This window comes from Paramacrobiotus metropolitanus, unplaced genomic scaffold (assembly GCF_019649055.1).
Source record: "Paramacrobiotus metropolitanus isolate TYO unplaced genomic scaffold, Prichtersi_v1.0 Parri_scaffold0000023, whole genome shotgun sequence".
Lineage (NCBI taxonomy): Eukaryota > Metazoa > Tardigrada > Eutardigrada > Parachela > Macrobiotidae > Paramacrobiotus > Paramacrobiotus metropolitanus.
Window position 1 is genome coordinate 259,545 of NW_026570243.1, and position 16,883 is coordinate 276,427.

General features: G+C 43.3%; 1 protein-coding gene and 3 long non-coding RNA genes across 16 annotated transcripts in view; 1 reads left to right on the forward strand and 3 right to left on the reverse strand.

The window, feature by feature from the left end:
• Positions 1-217: 217 nt before the first annotated feature.
• On the reverse strand, positions 218-3,109 carry LOC129587160 (uncharacterized). Of its 2 annotated transcripts, XR_008690275.1 has the most exons (5): positions 2,904-3,109; positions 2,671-2,833; positions 1,428-2,335; positions 746-1,320; positions 218-471 (listed from the first exon to the last, which is right to left on the reverse strand). It is a non-coding gene; the product is annotated as an uncharacterized LOC129587160 (long non-coding RNA). The 2 variants fall into 2 exon arrangements; XR_008690274.1 differs by having other exon boundaries at positions 2,671-3,109.
• Positions 3,110-3,144: 35 nt separating this feature from the next.
• Positions 3,145-16,846, reverse strand: LOC129587161 (uncharacterized). Of its 2 annotated transcripts, XR_008690276.1 has the most exons (6): positions 16,615-16,846; positions 12,639-12,841; positions 12,493-12,572; positions 12,240-12,437; positions 3,707-3,818; positions 3,145-3,604 (listed from the first exon to the last, which is right to left on the reverse strand). It is a non-coding gene; the product is annotated as an uncharacterized LOC129587161 (long non-coding RNA). The 2 variants fall into 2 exon arrangements; XR_008690277.1 differs by lacking the exons at positions 12,240-12,437; positions 12,493-12,572; positions 12,639-12,841; positions 16,615-16,846 and adding an exon at positions 5,132-5,832.
• LOC129587162 (uncharacterized) lies at positions 6,593-10,558 on the reverse strand. Its single transcript, XR_008690278.1, has 4 exons — positions 10,362-10,558; positions 9,836-10,091; positions 9,319-9,675; positions 6,593-9,250 (listed from the first exon to the last, which is right to left on the reverse strand). It is a non-coding gene; the product is annotated as an uncharacterized LOC129587162 (long non-coding RNA).
• The window catches only part of LOC129587159 (uncharacterized), a 28,039-nt gene continuing 26,590 nt past the window's right edge, over positions 15,435-16,883 (forward strand). For 8 of the 11 annotated variants that reach the window (XR_008690267.1, XR_008690273.1, XR_008690269.1 and 5 more), the window contains exon 1: positions 15,435-15,654. Coding sequence is in view for 3 of the 11 variants with exons in the window: in XM_055480773.1 (XP_055336748.1) it covers positions 15,637-15,654 (18 nt within the window). In the remaining 8 variants the exon portion in view is untranslated. Of the gene's footprint in view, positions 15,823-16,883 lie in introns of all 11 variants that reach the window. The other 3 variants (XR_008690268.1, XR_008690271.1, XR_008690272.1) reach the window with 1 other exon arrangement.

Here is a 16,883-nt window from a genome sequence, read left to right on the forward strand (position 1 = left end):
CATGCAAGAAACTTCGCGCTTAACAGTTTCCAATTTATCAAAATTAAATTATTTTCATTTATGAACATCAGCGCATGCATAAATGTAATATGTATGTGTAGTGGCCTTTGCTGATTAAAGTTACGTTTTAGAAAAGAACGAAAAGGGTAAAGGAAACTGTAATGTATTGAAGGTTATAGATTTATTATTTTCCTCTGATCGTAACTGACAGCAGAAACTCTATACACCTAACCGAAGTCACAGAATCGTACGTTACTAGGTACAGTATACTACAGAAACACAATGAAATTTTTCTGTCTTTGATTACAATTAGTGATGACCGCCATATAATGGTTATACCTTGGCGCGCCTTGTTTCAAAACGCATATTGGCGGTGTCTGCAGGTCGATCCCATAAATATTCTCAAATTTCCAATTGTACCCCCCTGACCTTTTGTCGGCGACTTTTTGCTTTTTACAGAGTCGCCGTGCTCTGCAAATGAACGAAATTTAATTAATTTGTGCGTGATCTGGAAATCAAGATACAGATCGGAAACCAACGAGAAAATTTATCCCCTTTTGGGAGAAAAATTTTGCATTTCAGGTTTAAGGTCATCGATATGTCAAAGAGATAGGCAAATTCTCTAGCTGATATCATTAACAACGGTGAATGTACGAATACGATTATATTATACTATCGGGATATTCATTTATCCCGCGTAATTGCGCAGGGTAATCTAGTAGTAACATACATCTGTTAATTATACCTTATGGCCACACCGCGCAAATTATCCCCTAGGTCTCGCATCCGCATTTGGCCCGACCTCGCACATCGCGAGAGTCCAATTCCGTTAAATCTTATGGAGGAACTTAGCCAATTTTTTGTGGCTTTCAAGCACTTTTCCGCTTGCCTCTTTAGTAAACGTCATTCTATCGCACATCTAAGTCAAATTCGCCTCGAGCGGCCAGAGTGCCGGCGGGTCTCACCGTTGCATCTCTGATGGGGCCGGCTGACTACCGAATTAATTTTACCCAATATAACTTTCTCCACATGTTTTCTTGACTCTTTTTCGCCGCTTGTGGCCCACTTTCGTAACAAGAGATCCGGCTGATTACCGTAGTTTCTCTTGTTTAGATTTGAAACTGAATGGATTTCATAGGAGAGCCAACTTGAATGCCGTGACAACTCCCTTGGGGCCGGCTAACTACCGAATCAGTTTTACCCCAAAAAACTTGTTCCACATGATTTCTTTCTCTTTTTTAGTTAATTGTGACTTTAAACCTTTTTAATGAGAGTTTACCGACTTCACCGCCGTAGCATACTCCCTCAATTTGACTTTTCCTGCAATATACGAGTACGCTGAAAACAACAATACACGAACGCGGTTTCGATGATATGTCATATGGCCCTTATGCAATGTGCTGTACCGAGAAATGCCGTAGACGCACCTTTCATATAGTGTGATCCTAACGTTCTACGCTATTCTGTTGTCTCATTCGACTCATCCTCGCCATCTCGTTGAGGGCGTCTTCTCGTAGAAGTCGGTTGGTTCTGATCCGAGTTCCGGTCAACTGGCTCCGTCGAGTCGTACTTGCATGACCTCTTTCGGATCAATATTTCGTTGACCACGACCTTTTCCCTGTCGATTACGCTTAACGGCGTCAACTGCATGGCGCGCATCGTTTTCTTCTAACTGTAGTCTCCGATTATTGGGGTCATCCGCAAATCTACGTTTTACATCAGCGTAATTATCGCGAGTTCTTTGAATTCTTACGCCTTGTTTTCTTGGTTCATTAGGAGCATGTTCGCGCTCTGGCCGAGTGTACCCTTCCGTGTCAAAATGTGTCCGAAAAAAACGAAAGAATGGACGTTATCGACCGGTTCAATATATTGGCTGCCTGTAGTATCTCGAACTCGATTGATTCCTTCTTGCAGCTGTGACTCGAATCGGTTTCTGAAATTTCCTTTCTCCATTCTGGTTTTACAAGTGTCAAGTGTCGCTCTCGCTGTATGGGCTATCCCAGCCATTTTCATTGGCATTCCCAACTTTACAACTTTTTCGCGAAATACGGCCGGGATGTCGTCTGCCATGGTGTTAGAAACCAGTTGTTTCTGGTAGGGTAATGCGCCAATCTTGCAGCGAAAACCTTCTCACCCATCGTTCTTGCGTCGTGTGAGGTAGGATCTGCCTGTAATCCAATCGCTGCTCTTGCTGCATCCAGTTTAAAGGCAGGGTTCAAGTGACGTCGCACAAACTGTGCCACATGTTCTCGCCGTTCCTTGTAGTCGATGTATGAAGTAGTATCCCGGGTATACCTGACCAGTTTTTTTTATCCGGGGGTCCAAATTTTGGGACCTAGGGGATAATTTACGGTCTTAAGGTATAAACAACGTGTGGATTAAGTATAGATTTTTATAACGTACATGCAATACCGTAGCAACAATATCTATAAGTAAAAGGGTAATCAAACACGATTACCTGGATAATCAAAACCGATTATTTGGATAATCAAAACTGATTATTTGGATGATCGAAACCGATTACCTGGATAATCAAAACCGATCACCTTATGTACGTACAGCACCGCAGTAACGATATACTGAGATAACAACTAGGTATATAAAGCAAAATGCCCTCACATTGTTTGGTCAAGATTTCCTTGACTAGTTTTAAAACAGTCCTAATATTACCTTATGCCAATAACTGTACAAAGGTTCTCTTTTGCAAAAAACGAGAGAAACCGCACGGACAATCCCGAGGAACTCTTCGCGTCCGCCTGCATAGTAACACCTGTAGCCGTCGTGAAAAGCTTGACCTCGGCTTCCTCTCGGTCTAATTGTCCCTGCCATCGCTCTGATAGAAAAATGATTGTTCGGTAATCCCAACGTATTTGTGGTGTGCGACGTGTTACATGACGTGTTACTGGATTTGTCGTTGGCATTTTCATCTGAGTGAGCGATCGTATTAGATGCGGTGGCAATAGCAAATCCTGTTCATTGTACTGTTCCGTTTCGAATGCGCCGCGACGGTTTAGGTTTAACCAAAAACGGTTTCATCCTTGCGGCCGTGAAGTCCGTGTTGTGGGATTTTACCAGTCATTCCAAGAAAAGGCTCTCCAAGCTTTATATATCTGCCCTGCTGTAAAAAAAATTCTGTCAGGGAAGAGGAAGCACAGCCACCGCCCACTACCCGCACGCGTTAGCCAACTATTATGATCGGATGGTTGTGTTTGGAAAACCTGGGTAATCCAAACCGATCACCTAAGCAATCCAAACGGATTACCTAGGTAATCAAAACCGATTACAATTGTACTAGCTGAGGTAATCATAACGGTTTACCTCTGTACAAGTGGAGGTTATCAGAACCGGTTAGTTTTTATACATGAATCACCGTGGAACAAAACACTCGTAGTGTAGTTTTTACTTCACTGCTGAAATTTCTGTAATTTCAAAATCAAAATCCACACCGTGCTTTGTGCTGCACCGACAAATAATCTTGGAAAACCAGTTACGTCTAGGAGAACTGTTCCAGTCTGCTATGCTACCATTGGCATGACCGTAATAAATGGTTGAAATAAGCGCTCCTTCCTATACAGTTCCCAGAATTCCAACCGTCGCATTTTTGCTGCAAGAATAATCAGGACATAAGAATCGGGTAAAATTTTTTTTGTTTTTATTTTTATTTGTAATTCTTATATTTTCAGTTGCAGTAGTGCAATATACTTACCTAACAGTTGAAACGTCAAACTGTTCAGCTGTTCGGTTTCGTATAGTGTTGTTCCAGTGGTCGGTTTGGATAATTTTTCCAATGCCTTCAGTGACAACAAACGCAGCAAAAACTACGAAAAACACAACGTAAAGATTGATTAATATCGCCTTTTCGCATTTTTGCTCAAGGTTACGCGCGTAGCACAACATGTGCTGAAGGTTAGCCATTGTGAATTGATGGTATTAATCAGGCATACAAGCATCCCTTAAATAGCCTAGCCCAGTGTATTGTCCACGAGTAGTTCAAGATTTTTCCTACTTTTTGTTATGTTTTGTTATTAATATAATAAAAGTAATGCCAACATTTTGTTAAAGGTTATTTAAAAGTAATCCACCCTGATTACTGTCTATTTAAGTGGTACATTTCTGGTATGCAAACTATGTACGCGCATTAATTTTCTTGCTGAAAAATGTTCAGTATAATGAATGATTATCCGCGCTTTTGCGCACCGTTATGTGCATTTGTGGGCCAACGATGTCGGGTAAAACAAATTTTGTTTTCACGCTCCTGAGAAACAGTACCTCCGTTTTTGATCAACAACCAACACGGATATTATACTGTTACGGCCAGTGGCAGAAGGGATTTGAGAATCTTCAGAAACCGGTTTCTCAAGTAGAATTCTTGCACGGTCTGGACGAACTCTTCAGTTTTGCAGTCAGTTGACAGTAAGGCTCGTACCTTGGTTATTATCGACGATTTGGCTACCGACCTGTGCAAAGATGCTCGATGTTCGGACCTGTTTACCCGTGGAATTCATCATAAGAACGTTTCCGTCATTTTGCTTCTGCAAAATCTGTACAAACGAGGAAAATCCATGCGTGACATCACACTCAATTCGCAGTACTTGATACTATTTAAGAACGTCCGGGATGTCAATCAAATCGCATTACTGGCACGTCGAACCGGACTGAAACATTTGGTCGACGCATACAACAAAGTAACATCGGAGCCCTATCAACCTTTGGTTTTGGACTAACGCCCAATGTGCCCCGATTATTTAAGGACCCGATTATTTAAGGATACGATCTCATGTTTTACCGGGTGTACGAATGCTGATTTATCTTAACCGGAACGCAACAAACAGTTTACCAAAATGTCGGAAAGGCTAAAGGCCTTAGCTCCCTTCATCATCACGCTGCAGCACCTGAAGCCAAAGCAACGGAAGGTCCTTGTGAGCTACCTATACCAAATCGCAGCCTAATGCACTGGAAGAAGTTGCGGTCAGTACTGTGAAAAACACCGTCAACCTAACGTCTGCAGAAGCAGATAAGTGTAAAGGTAAACGGTATCGGAAAGCATTAAAGCTGATTGCCTTACGACGCTACCCCTTGAAAGTAAAACAAAAATTGATTCAGCAAGGCGGATCTATTGGAGCCATCTTACCAGTCATTGCCGGTTTCTTGACTTCTCTTATCGGAAATGGATGAATACTTTGTCGTTCCACGCCGATTTATGGGAAAACGTCTCCATGAGCAGCTACAAATCAACAGCTACAAATCCCAGAAGCCTAAAGCGTTCTATCTTTGGACGCCTTCGTAATTCAAACACTCCAACGTACTGATATAAGCGAGTATGAAAAAGCCAGTTAGCTAAGTAGTATCCTGGAACGCTTCCTTGCTTTGGAACAAAAATCCATTCCTGATGAAAATCCACAGACGTAACCACATAACCGCTACCAATAACTGCGGAAAGAAATCCACTGCCCCCAGTACTCCAACAATATTCCCGATTGCCACCGCAAGCGATGGTACTTGAGACACAGGATTTTGAACAACCAGCTCCTCAGAAACGACAGAAGCCAGAAGACTTTGAAGAAGCTCTTCCAACCAAACACCCTCGAGAACCTTTATTCCCATCCGATATCCCCGCCAAAGGACAAAAGCGGAATCACGACAGCGATTTTGAAGACATCAGCAAAACAAAATCAGCGCGCATTCCTTTGTTTCCTGCGTCGTTACCAAAAAAGATTAAAACGGCATCCAGACGGGAGCCCAGAGGTGCGGCCACCAAGAACTCCCCGCCTGGCGCTTTTTCCACCGACCGCACCAAGAAAGGGTCAGAAACGACAACCCGAAGGCACTACAAACCCAACGTATCCGCATAAGCGACCTCGGCGACCGCTGTTCCCACTAAGCACACCTCTATGTGGAAGAAAAAGAAAGGCGGCAGAGATTGAAGGCCGTGTTAGGAAACTGCGCTCGCGTACCGTCCAAAAAAAACGGGTGCGCCCAGAATACAGTGGATAACCTTGGCGTAATGGCTAGTCTACTACCCAGTGTTTTGCGGTTTTGCCGAATATTTAAGATCAACTGCGTATCAACGTGCTGCAACAAAAGCGATGGAGAAACTGATGAAACGATACCTCAATCCACGCGATTCCAGCGGTCTTGGAGGCGTAGAAATGTTTCGAAGAAGTCTCAAGATCAGAGCAAACAAACAGAAAGCACAGGAGATTCTGCAGGAGATCGATGCCTACACTGTGACCAAAGAAAATCGCCGGAGGTTTTGCGCGCAATCGGATCGTAGTAACCAACCTTCGCCAGCAGTACCAAGCGGATCTGGCTGATTTATTGAGATATTCCAAAGAAAATGATGGATACAAATACCTATTCTTTGTGATTGATTGCTTCTCCAAAAAGCTAAGCATCCAACCGATGAAAACCAAAACGGCCAAAGAAACCAAAAATGCCTTGTCGCAGGCCTTTGAAGAACTGGGTGAACCGGAAAAATTGCAGTACGATAAAAGAACCGAAGTTGTTAACGCCACGGTCAAGACCTTCCTGAAAGAAAAAGAGATTCATTTCTTTACATCGAAAAATGACGACATTAAATGCGCCATGGCGGAACGCGTCATCCGCACCATCAAAACACGGATGTTTCGTTTGTTTCGAGCGCGAGTGTCGACGCGATACATTGACAAACTGCAAGACTTGGTGTACTCGTATAACCATTCCAAACATCGTACCCATGGGCTGCGACCGGTTGACGTCACACAAGACAATTCGCTAGCGGTATTCAACAAGTTGCATCCTACTAAAGAGGCGCGGCGACCTCGGTTCAAGGTCGGCGATGCGGTTCGCATTGCCGTGCACAAAACCAAGGTGGAAAAGGTATCGTATCGGTTTAAGGAGGAGGTTTTTTACATCAGTAAAGTCATTTCGCATACCGTACCGGTTTACCGACTACTGGACTACCAAAACCAACCCATCCAAGGGATATTCTACGAACACGAACTCTCCAAAGTATCGCACCCGGAGCAGAAGGAACATACCATTGACCGCATCATTACACGCCGTGGTCCAAAGATACTAGTACGTTGGTTAGGTTACGGACCTGAACACGGTTCCTGGATCAAGGCATCATGTATGAAGGAGCACCGTTCTACGTGACGCTGCCGAGCGATATCGCTACGGACCCCAGCAACACTTCGTCCAACTGGACGACCAAACTGAAGCATCCCTTTATCCTGAAAGGAAAATGGGAAATGGCCCTGGTTGAACTACAGTACCTCAACTCCTTTTTTACTCTTCTCGTTGAGCAGAAGATTGAGGTCCACATTGTACGGGAATTCAAGTTAAAGAAAGACGAAGCAAAGTTCCTGGAGTCTGCTGACCAAGTGGTTCACACGGACGAGATTACTATATCTCCTGGAAATTACAAAAATGCGGAATTATTACTGAAGACCATTAATTCACTGGTACCAAGAGTTGAATCGTACATGGTAGACGATACCGTGCGCGCTGACAAGAGCGCGCTGACTGCCGACAGAGCCTTTACTGTACAATTGCTGACCCCCACCAGTCATCGGGTCCGATTGAATATTGGCAACGATCGGGTTTCCGTCGTTTTTCTTCCTTCGTCGATAGATATACAAAAGATGCTGGGATTTGAACATAGCGTTCTAAAACCGGATGTACCGTTGGAGAGTAACAGCAATGCATTTATTGGTCCATTTCCTATGGAGAAAAGACGTCGGTATCCAGTACCTGTCGTTTCTAGCCAAGCCTCCAAATCCAAAGCTGACCACTTTCATTTCAGAGCGACCGGTCAACACTCTTCTGGGCAATCAAAGCCTGTTTGTCTACAGTGATGTGGCCGACTACAGCTTGATTGGAGATACCGCAGCGCAGTTTTTACGTTCCGTGCCTATTAGAGGAGAAGTGAATCAAATTGTCGAGGCGAGATTCGACATTCCTCACTATGTTCCAGTATTACGACAACATTTCGAAACCATAAAGTTGACGATTGCCAACGACCTGGGAGACGACGCCAAGTTCCAAACTGGAAAATCTCTGGTAAAGCTACATTTTCGACCGCAACGACTTTACTAAAATGCCTCTGGTGGAGTACGTGCCGGATCCCTGGCGATACGAGAACGTCCTTTTGAGTCAGACGGGTGGCAGCGCACTCATTCGCTACCGTGGCACTCTTCAAAACGGATCGGGTTTCCCGCAGATTTTGAAAAATCTGTTTGCCAAAATATCAGGATTTGTTCAACCAATATTACGGAAAGCCGCACCTCATGCCAAAGCTGCTCTTGAAGCGGCTACACCAAATCTGCAAGAAGCGGCGACCGGGGCTATTAAAGAGGTAGCCTCACATGCGGGAACAGCCATAGAAAAACGTTTCGCTACCCAGGAAGGAGAAGGTGTTCGAAAGAAGCGACGAGTTCAACACAAAGTTGTTCGAGTGAAACGTATACCGCCAACCAATATTCCCGATTTCTTTTAAAAAATGGCCATGCTGATGATGGAAAATTCTGAGCCGGCCATGCAACTGGAGAACCAGCTCTTTGCACTACCAGCCACCTTAACGGACCGCTGGCGCACGGAACACGAAAAGCTTAATCCCACAACGGTTTTGACAGACAATGGTTCCGCCGGCGATATCAACTTTTTCATCCCACCAAGCACCTCCGGACTGCTGAGTTTAGCGGATATGATTCTGGAATTAGAAGTGGGTATTAAAGTCCGCGAAACCACCGGCGAATGGGAACTGATCACGACAGCGGATAGTGTGGCACCAGTCAACAATTTTTTACACTCCCTGTTCTCCTCTTGCCATGTGACCGTAGCCAACCGACTGATCTCGGATGCCGCTACATTTTATCCCTACCGAGCCTACTTGGAATCACTGCTGTCTCACACACTGGACGCCCAACAAAGCCAACTGACATCCGCCGCATTCTATTACGACAGCCCGGGGTCTTTTAACAGTGAAACAGCCAACAACGGTTAAAAAAATCGAGCAGCACTATTTAATGCCGGCCAGTACGTGCAGCTTTCCGGCAAACTGTTTTTGGACCCTTTTGATCAGAGCAAACCGCTGTGTACTGGTGTTCCCGTCAACATTCGCCTAGTGGTTAGCCGACCGGAATTTGCCCTACGCGTATGGGATACGGACACCACCAAGACATTCAAACCATTTATCCGGAACGCTCTCTTGTCTATCCGCCGCTACATTCTATCACCGGATTTTTTGACTGCCGTAGCCGGAGAACTCCTGAAAAAGACTGTCAAATACCATATCAAGCGCGTAGTGATGCGCGTTTCGGACATTCCCCAACGAACCCAGAGCACTGTTGTCAGCAATTTGCAAATTGGTCAGATTCCAAAGGTGGTCTTTATTGGCTTTGTTGACAGCGAAGACTTTCACGGATCGCAAAAAAAAATCCTTTTAACTTCCAACACTTCAACGATACACAATTCAGCGTCGAAGTTGACGGCCAAAGCTATCCGACAAAACCATACACTGCCGATTTTGACCGCAGTTTGTCTCCGGAGTGCTACGACGGGCTACTAGACACTCTGGGACACCGACCCAGCCTGCAAGGCGGCTTGCCTTTCAATCGGACCCAATATAACGACGGATAAACCATTTTCGGATTCGACCTGACTCCAGGACATACCGGCCGTGGACCACTGACCCTGATAAAGCAAGGAAACCTTAGTGTCTCCGTGTCTTTTGGGAAACTATTGAAAAGTACCATTATGATGGTGTGCATGCTGGTCTATGACAGCATTATTGAAATCAATCAGCATCGACAGCTGATTGCGGACTTTACAACATGAATACACAGGAAATTACCTCAGCACTCCATGGAAATCCTCTGACCACGGCGGTATTTCGTGGGGTCTACGCCAGCGATCAAGTTCCAGCGACATTGGCACCTTTTCCAGGAGCATGTGTAGTGAATACCGACCCAGCCGACCAAGAAAGCGAACATTGGACTGCGCTGTACCAGGAACGGGCCGGTAAAATTGAAACGTTTGATTCGTACGCGAAATGATTTGCAAGGTATTCTCAACATTTTGCGCTACTGGCGGCCACCAATGAAATAACTCTACAAAATCAACAGTTTCAGTCTGAATTTAGTACTGTGTATGGACAAAACTGTTTGTTTTTTATTCTACGACGTTGTAGTGGTGAATCATATACTAATATTGTGCATTTGTTTACGGATAGCCGAATCAGCAACGACAAAATGGTTTGTCAGTATGTTAATTCTTTTTTCGACATTAGTACAACCATGGTGGACGAAGCTCTTCTCCGACAAATGTGCAAGCGTTTAATGAAATAAGAAAATTCACTGACCCATTTCTGTTAGTCTTACTGTAAAACAGCATTTCAGCAATAATCAGCAGAAATAATTCCCCCCACATTGGCACGAATTTGATCTCCATGTTTAATCAAAAAACCAGCCACATCGAGGTCCAGAGCTTGCTCAACACTAGCTTATCCAGCCCAAACAAACAAGCGGCTGGCGGTCGTTGGGATGTCAACAGATCCATAAATTCCATGGTGGAGAAATCAAAGTTAGAAAAGGCAGAACAACTGGTTGTGGGACTACGCTACAGCACCAACTTTATATAGGGTCACCGCCGCTTGCTTCGTAATCATACTTCCACGTCTCGCGAGTACGTAGGTAATCAATTTGGATTGCCTCTACTCGTACAGAAGATAATTGGTTGTGATTACCTGTGTAACCAGTTTTGATTATCTGTATAATCGGTTTCGATTATCTGTATGATCGGTTGCGATTACCGATACAACCTGTTTTGATTATCTGCATAACCGGTTTGAATTACCTGTATAACTAGTTTTGATTATCTGTATAATTAGTTTCGATTATGTGTGAGCACAAAAGATAATCGGTTTTCATTACTTCTACTAGTACAGAAATGTGATCAGTACAGCAAGTACGAGTGTAATGATCAGGTCTCAAAACGAAACGCATCATTTGAACAGATGTAAGTTTGTTTTGTTGCTTTATTGAATAATTTTTCACTTGTTTTTGCTGCTTTATTGTAGTAGAAATGGCTACGCCTTGCATACTGGATACCGACTGGTTCGTTATCAATGGTGTTAAATACATCAAGCACCTCGCCTTTTACTGCCCGGACAAAGCGGAACAAACCCTGTACACGTTTACGCTACCACGTTTTGCGAACCAGCACACCGCCGAGCTGAAAAGACATGCGCGCCAATCGCACGGTTTACTGTGGAGTACGAAAGGAGACTATCGGCACAATCATGTGACCTGCGCCTTGGAAGACATCTTCCGACGAATTGGGCGACCCAGCCAAGTGCGTTTTTTTGCCAAGGGTCCTAAAAAGTGCCGGTTGTTGGAACAGTATTTACCGGAGGTAAAAAACCTTGAGTCCTTGGGCTGCCTACCATAACACAGGCTCAGCTCGCTACCTGTCTCGACACTGCGGAAAGTGCCCGAAAGCCGTTCGTTTTGCTTTGTGGTACCACTGCGATGCCAAGAATCACCAATGTCGTTGCCGTTGCGGATTCAAACTGTACCCTGGATCTGAAGAAAATTGAGAAAACGCTACCAATGGCTCAATACATTCCGCAGCGATTTTCCGGTCTTTTGGTGCGCATTATTGAGCCCTTTAAAGCGCACTGCCAACTTTACCGCAATGGAAAAATTACAGTTAACGGAGCTCGTTCGGAGGACCAGTCCCACGAACTGATGAAAAAGGTTGTTGGTATGTTGGTAAATATGGGCTATCCCTGTGCGGTTTCGGGATATCGCATTGTAAACATTGTAGCTAACCACACGTTTCCCAACCGTGTGCATATCGAAAAATTTAGCGAATTTATTAAGCTTGAATATACACCGGAATTGTTTAGCGGGCTTGCAATTAAGCTGAAGGTGGGTCGTGCTGTGCTGTTTCCACCAGGCAAATGCAATTTTTTGGGCTTAAAATGCTCTTCTGATTTACAAAAGGCTGTGAAACGTGTCGAGTTCACGCTTCAACAATTTAATAAATTCAAAACGACGTATATCCCTACGGAAGTGTGTTGTATTCCGCATCAATAATACGACGTTTGTCATAGGTCACTTGGAATCGTTTCTGCATGCTGGCAGTATATATCTTCAAATCTTTCTTTACGCGCTTAAGAATATCAGGATATTGAATATCAATGCTGCTACGCGTTTCCAATATTTTCAACATGGTACCAAAATTAATTTGCTTACTCGTTCGTCCATTCAAAGTGAATCCTTTGACTTTTGCCACTGTTTCGCCGTCGTTGGTGACGTACGAGTAGGTTTTGGCTTCAAGACTAATGAACTGTGTAATATATTGACCAGGTTTAAGCTCGTTCGTTAGGTCTCCTAGGAAACAACCAGTTGGAAGGTCCACATGTCCGGGTTTCGAGACAAAAAAAATTGAGTCTGAAAAATTGCTATTTTATTAAACAGACATAAAAATTAACATGCGGTAAAATACCTGTGTCAAAGTACAGCAAACGATCCTTGACCATGTCTATAAATTTGTATAAATGCAGTCTTGCCCAACATGTTGTAAACCTGTAATAATACTAATATAATACATAGCTTTGGTATATAATAGAAAATTAAAAGAATAGGACCTACGCCGCAAGACGACATTAGTGTTTGGATTCTGATCCACAAAACCACCTTCTTTCCTGTACGTCATTTGGACAACGTCTTCGGAAAACATGTCCCAAGAATGCACGTGGCATTTTCCAGACAACAACATGTCGTAAAACTTGTCCGGTTCGGTCACATAAACTGTATTCAGTTTATTATCTAGCATTCCAAGTCGTCCCCAAAAACTGCAATCATAAAAAACCTTTTGGGTACTGGAACGAATTTTACTAGTAGTATGGGGGGCAGAATAGCATTATTGCTCTGATTGGTCAGACACGCCCCCTTCTCTGATTGGTCAGACACGCCCCCTTCTCTGATTGGTCAGACACGCCCCCTTCTATGATTGGTCAGACACGCCCCCTTCTCTGATTGGTCAGAACAGAACCGGACCAAGACCGAGACCGAACTGAACCGAACCGTTCACAGCCGGACTTTACCCCTTTCTTTTGTTTATTTTTCCCCACCCTCTTTTATTCATTATTCAGACAGCATACGTATATGCAGGCACGGCGGTGCATTGTTTAACAAGTAAACCAAAATATAAAATCATTATAATGGACCCATTATCGAACAAAGAAAAGGCGACTGAAAGTCCGGTTATTCTTCCAGTGCGTTGTGTGAATTTCCGCCATCAGAGCAAGAAATTCTGTATATGGCAACGTTATTATGCGGCCAAACTGGGAAAAACGGATCATACGGCCGCGTTTTTTATGAATTCTAAGCGCCAGGCGTAAACATCCCGGGCCAGCCAGTCCAATCCTTTTCAAGCCATCACCGTTAAACCCACGTTCCAAACACCCCGCCCACGGTCCACCATAAATCATTTCCATGAATGCATTCAGGTGTGTGGATTGTAGCCGTACGCCTACTAAATGTACTAAAAAACAGTACTCGTATTTTGGACACCAAAACGCTATAATTCTTGGTGTAATTTTATATATTGTATAGCCCCGAAACGTTCCTATGATTTCTACACGGTTGTCAGACATTTTGCAGAGATGTAATGAGTAACTAAACTATGTGTTCGCTTTCAGTGAGCGCGTGCATAGCTATTTGACCGGGGGCAGCTGTCGGTGGTGACGTAACTGGCGATGAGTCATTTAAACTTTTCTCAGAAAACAGTACTCGTACCTTCACCCCACTGCACCGGCACATCACCGGGCCCCACATCGTACAAGTAGGGTAGCCATGTACTGTATGTATTGCACTGCCACTACGTACAAGCTAATTTATATTGTACGAGTACTGTACTCGTATAGACAGAGCGCGCCAACAGCAAGCTTTCTGATTGGTATCAGAAAGAATCTGGCAGCGCCTAGTGATGTGACTTTTCTCAGAAAAAAGCGGCTAATACACTGCACCGCACATCACCGTCTACTGCACAACACGACACCTCAAAGGTATGGTAAACTGTACCGAACCACCATGTATAGGTACTGTATGTATTGTACGATCGCTACTCGGGAACAAATATTATTGTACCAGTACTGTAGTTCGCACTCTTATGGACAGAGCAAGCAAACAGGAAGCTGTCTGATTGAAATCAGATAGCATCCGGCAGCGACTGTAAGCATGCTGTCTGTTCGGTCATATTTTTCTGATTATTTTTCTGATTATAATCGTGTTTTACTTTTACCTATGAGAAATCAGTACAAGATACACATACTGCAAATAACACGGTGTGTGTACTGTACGTTCCAAATATTCCAAATATTCCAAATATTGTACTCTTACCGGTTCCACATTAATTATTACCACTAGTGGGTGCGAGTATGAGCTGGAGGATTCCGTACAGTTTCATTTTAAAATACGTAACTTTTTCTTAAAAAAATAAATTACGAATTTTGAACACCTTAATTTCTAAAACCGCACACACAATCAGTCCTTTTACACCGTATTACACCGAATTCAGTACCGTGCACCGCACCACCTCGGGGCGCAACATCATGATGCACCGCACCGCACCTGATCCAGCACACACATTGTACCGCGCGGCATCGTACAGGTAGGGTAGATGAATAATTCATGTACTGTACTGCCACTATTCATAAAAATGTATATTGTACGAGTAGTGTACTTTGCACACATGTGGTCCGAGCGCTCCAACTGCATGCTATCTGAGTGAATTCAGGTGTCATCAGTCAGTGACTGTGCATCTAGTCTGTTCAGTCATGAGACTTTTGATGATCCAGCTGCGATGGCGATGAGTCACAGTGACTTTTTAAGACAGGACTTACAGAAAACAGTACTTGTACTTTATACCTGCACCGTATTTCACCGGCCTCCACACAGCAACGGCCTAACACCGCACCGGGTCAACACTACACTGCAGCGCAAAGGTATGGTAAACTGCACCTAAGCGTCAGGTACTGTATGTATTTTACTGCCTCTACGCGCAAATAAATAATTATACGTATACGAGTACAAGCATGCAAATATTGTACTAATATTGTACGATAAAACATTTTTTGATTAACATTACAGACAAGTTTACTTGCACCTATGAGCATTCAAAACTAGAGTACATACTGGTCAGCAAAAACAATATAGACGTACCGTGCACATCCACCGGCTCTCGCACAGCAACGGACCGGAGCCAATTCCTTTACCAAACAGTCATGTGCTGCATGTAATGTACTGCCACTACTTGCAAAAATATACAATGTTGTACGAGTACTGTACTTTGCACCCGTATAGATAGAGTGCGGTAACAGCCTACGCGCAAACAAATATTATGGTACGAGTAATATAACTTACACTCGTATGGACACAGCGAGCCAACAGCATGCTTTCTGAAAAAAGTCAGATCAGCAACGATTGTGAGCAGGCAACCTGTCTGTATTTCCTCTCTCGCCCTTATGTATTTACATACAGAAGTGTAACTTGCTTTCTTATGTTTTCTTAGGTTAAACAGTTTTTTATATCTTCTTGAGTATAGTAAGTCCGTACTATTTTTAAGTCCGTGTGCTTTTGGATCCATATGACAGAGCCGATTTATGTAAGTGATTTGCTTGATCGCGCTAGCCACACCCGATTGGTCACAGCAGATGAAAACATTTTTAAATGTACCTTGCTGAATGTGGAGCGCCATCGCAACCTTAGTGCACCGTTACCGTAATAATGAAATAAGTCTGAAATTTTCTATCTCCGGACATCTGAACTGCGTGTAAGTAAGATCACTACTAAGTACTCTGTACGGTACGTAATGAAGAGCTATTTCTTCTGCTGCCTTTGTCTGCAACTTTTTCCCCTTTCTGTTTGCAGTATCACACTCGCTCTTATAGTTCTAGACTGTATCGATGGGTCATTTTTTAAATTGGAAACCAGTGTGTAACGTTAGTGTAGCGTCCATACAACCACATTCACTATAGTAGGTTTGTACCAATTATTTGATAAATGTGCAAAAAATGCGTTCGAAAAAATACCATCTGCGACACCGATTCGTCAAAAGGGCAATGCAGTTTAATGTAGTATTTTAAAGAAAAAAAATTGCAAATTTTTGACAACCAAACTTCATGTTTATCAATGCTTTCTATGTATTACCTATGAGAATTTGCAAACGAAAAACTACAATATCGTTTACCACAACAGTATGTTTTTGAGCGCAGATTTTAAAATTTTGATAGCTGAAACTTGTAATGTATTTTGTGAGAAAAAAGTGTACGTGTTTTAAAATAGAATTATACGATTTCCGTCGTAAAACTCCCAACTTCATACTCATACTCGCACCTACCAGTGGTTATAATTAAGTGTTTAGAACAGAGGATGTCCTTGTACGAGTACACATTACATTGCTGTTTGTATTCATAAATAAAACATGTCGTATCACGTTTGTGCCGGCACGATTGGCGATTTTGTTCTCTCGGGATCTCAGATCAGCTCGGGGGACGTGCAGCCGTGTACTAAAGTACCCTAACCAGATATATGATGTACATGTGCAAATATATGATAAAATTACCTGATGCAATAAATTATAATAAGCGAAATTAATCGTTGATAATCACATTGCCACACTGCGTTCAAGCGATGATCCACTGGAATATTATACCGGTACCAGTTCAGTTCTTGAGCATGAGACTGAACAGCTGCCCTTGTGCAGTGGCGCTATGCGGATTACAGGAAACGGCATCAGATTGTATAATTTCACATATTACAGGAGAAAATATCAAATACCTCTCTTTTGTGGTTGAAGCATGGTATCTGGACATTAATATAAATTATAATCAT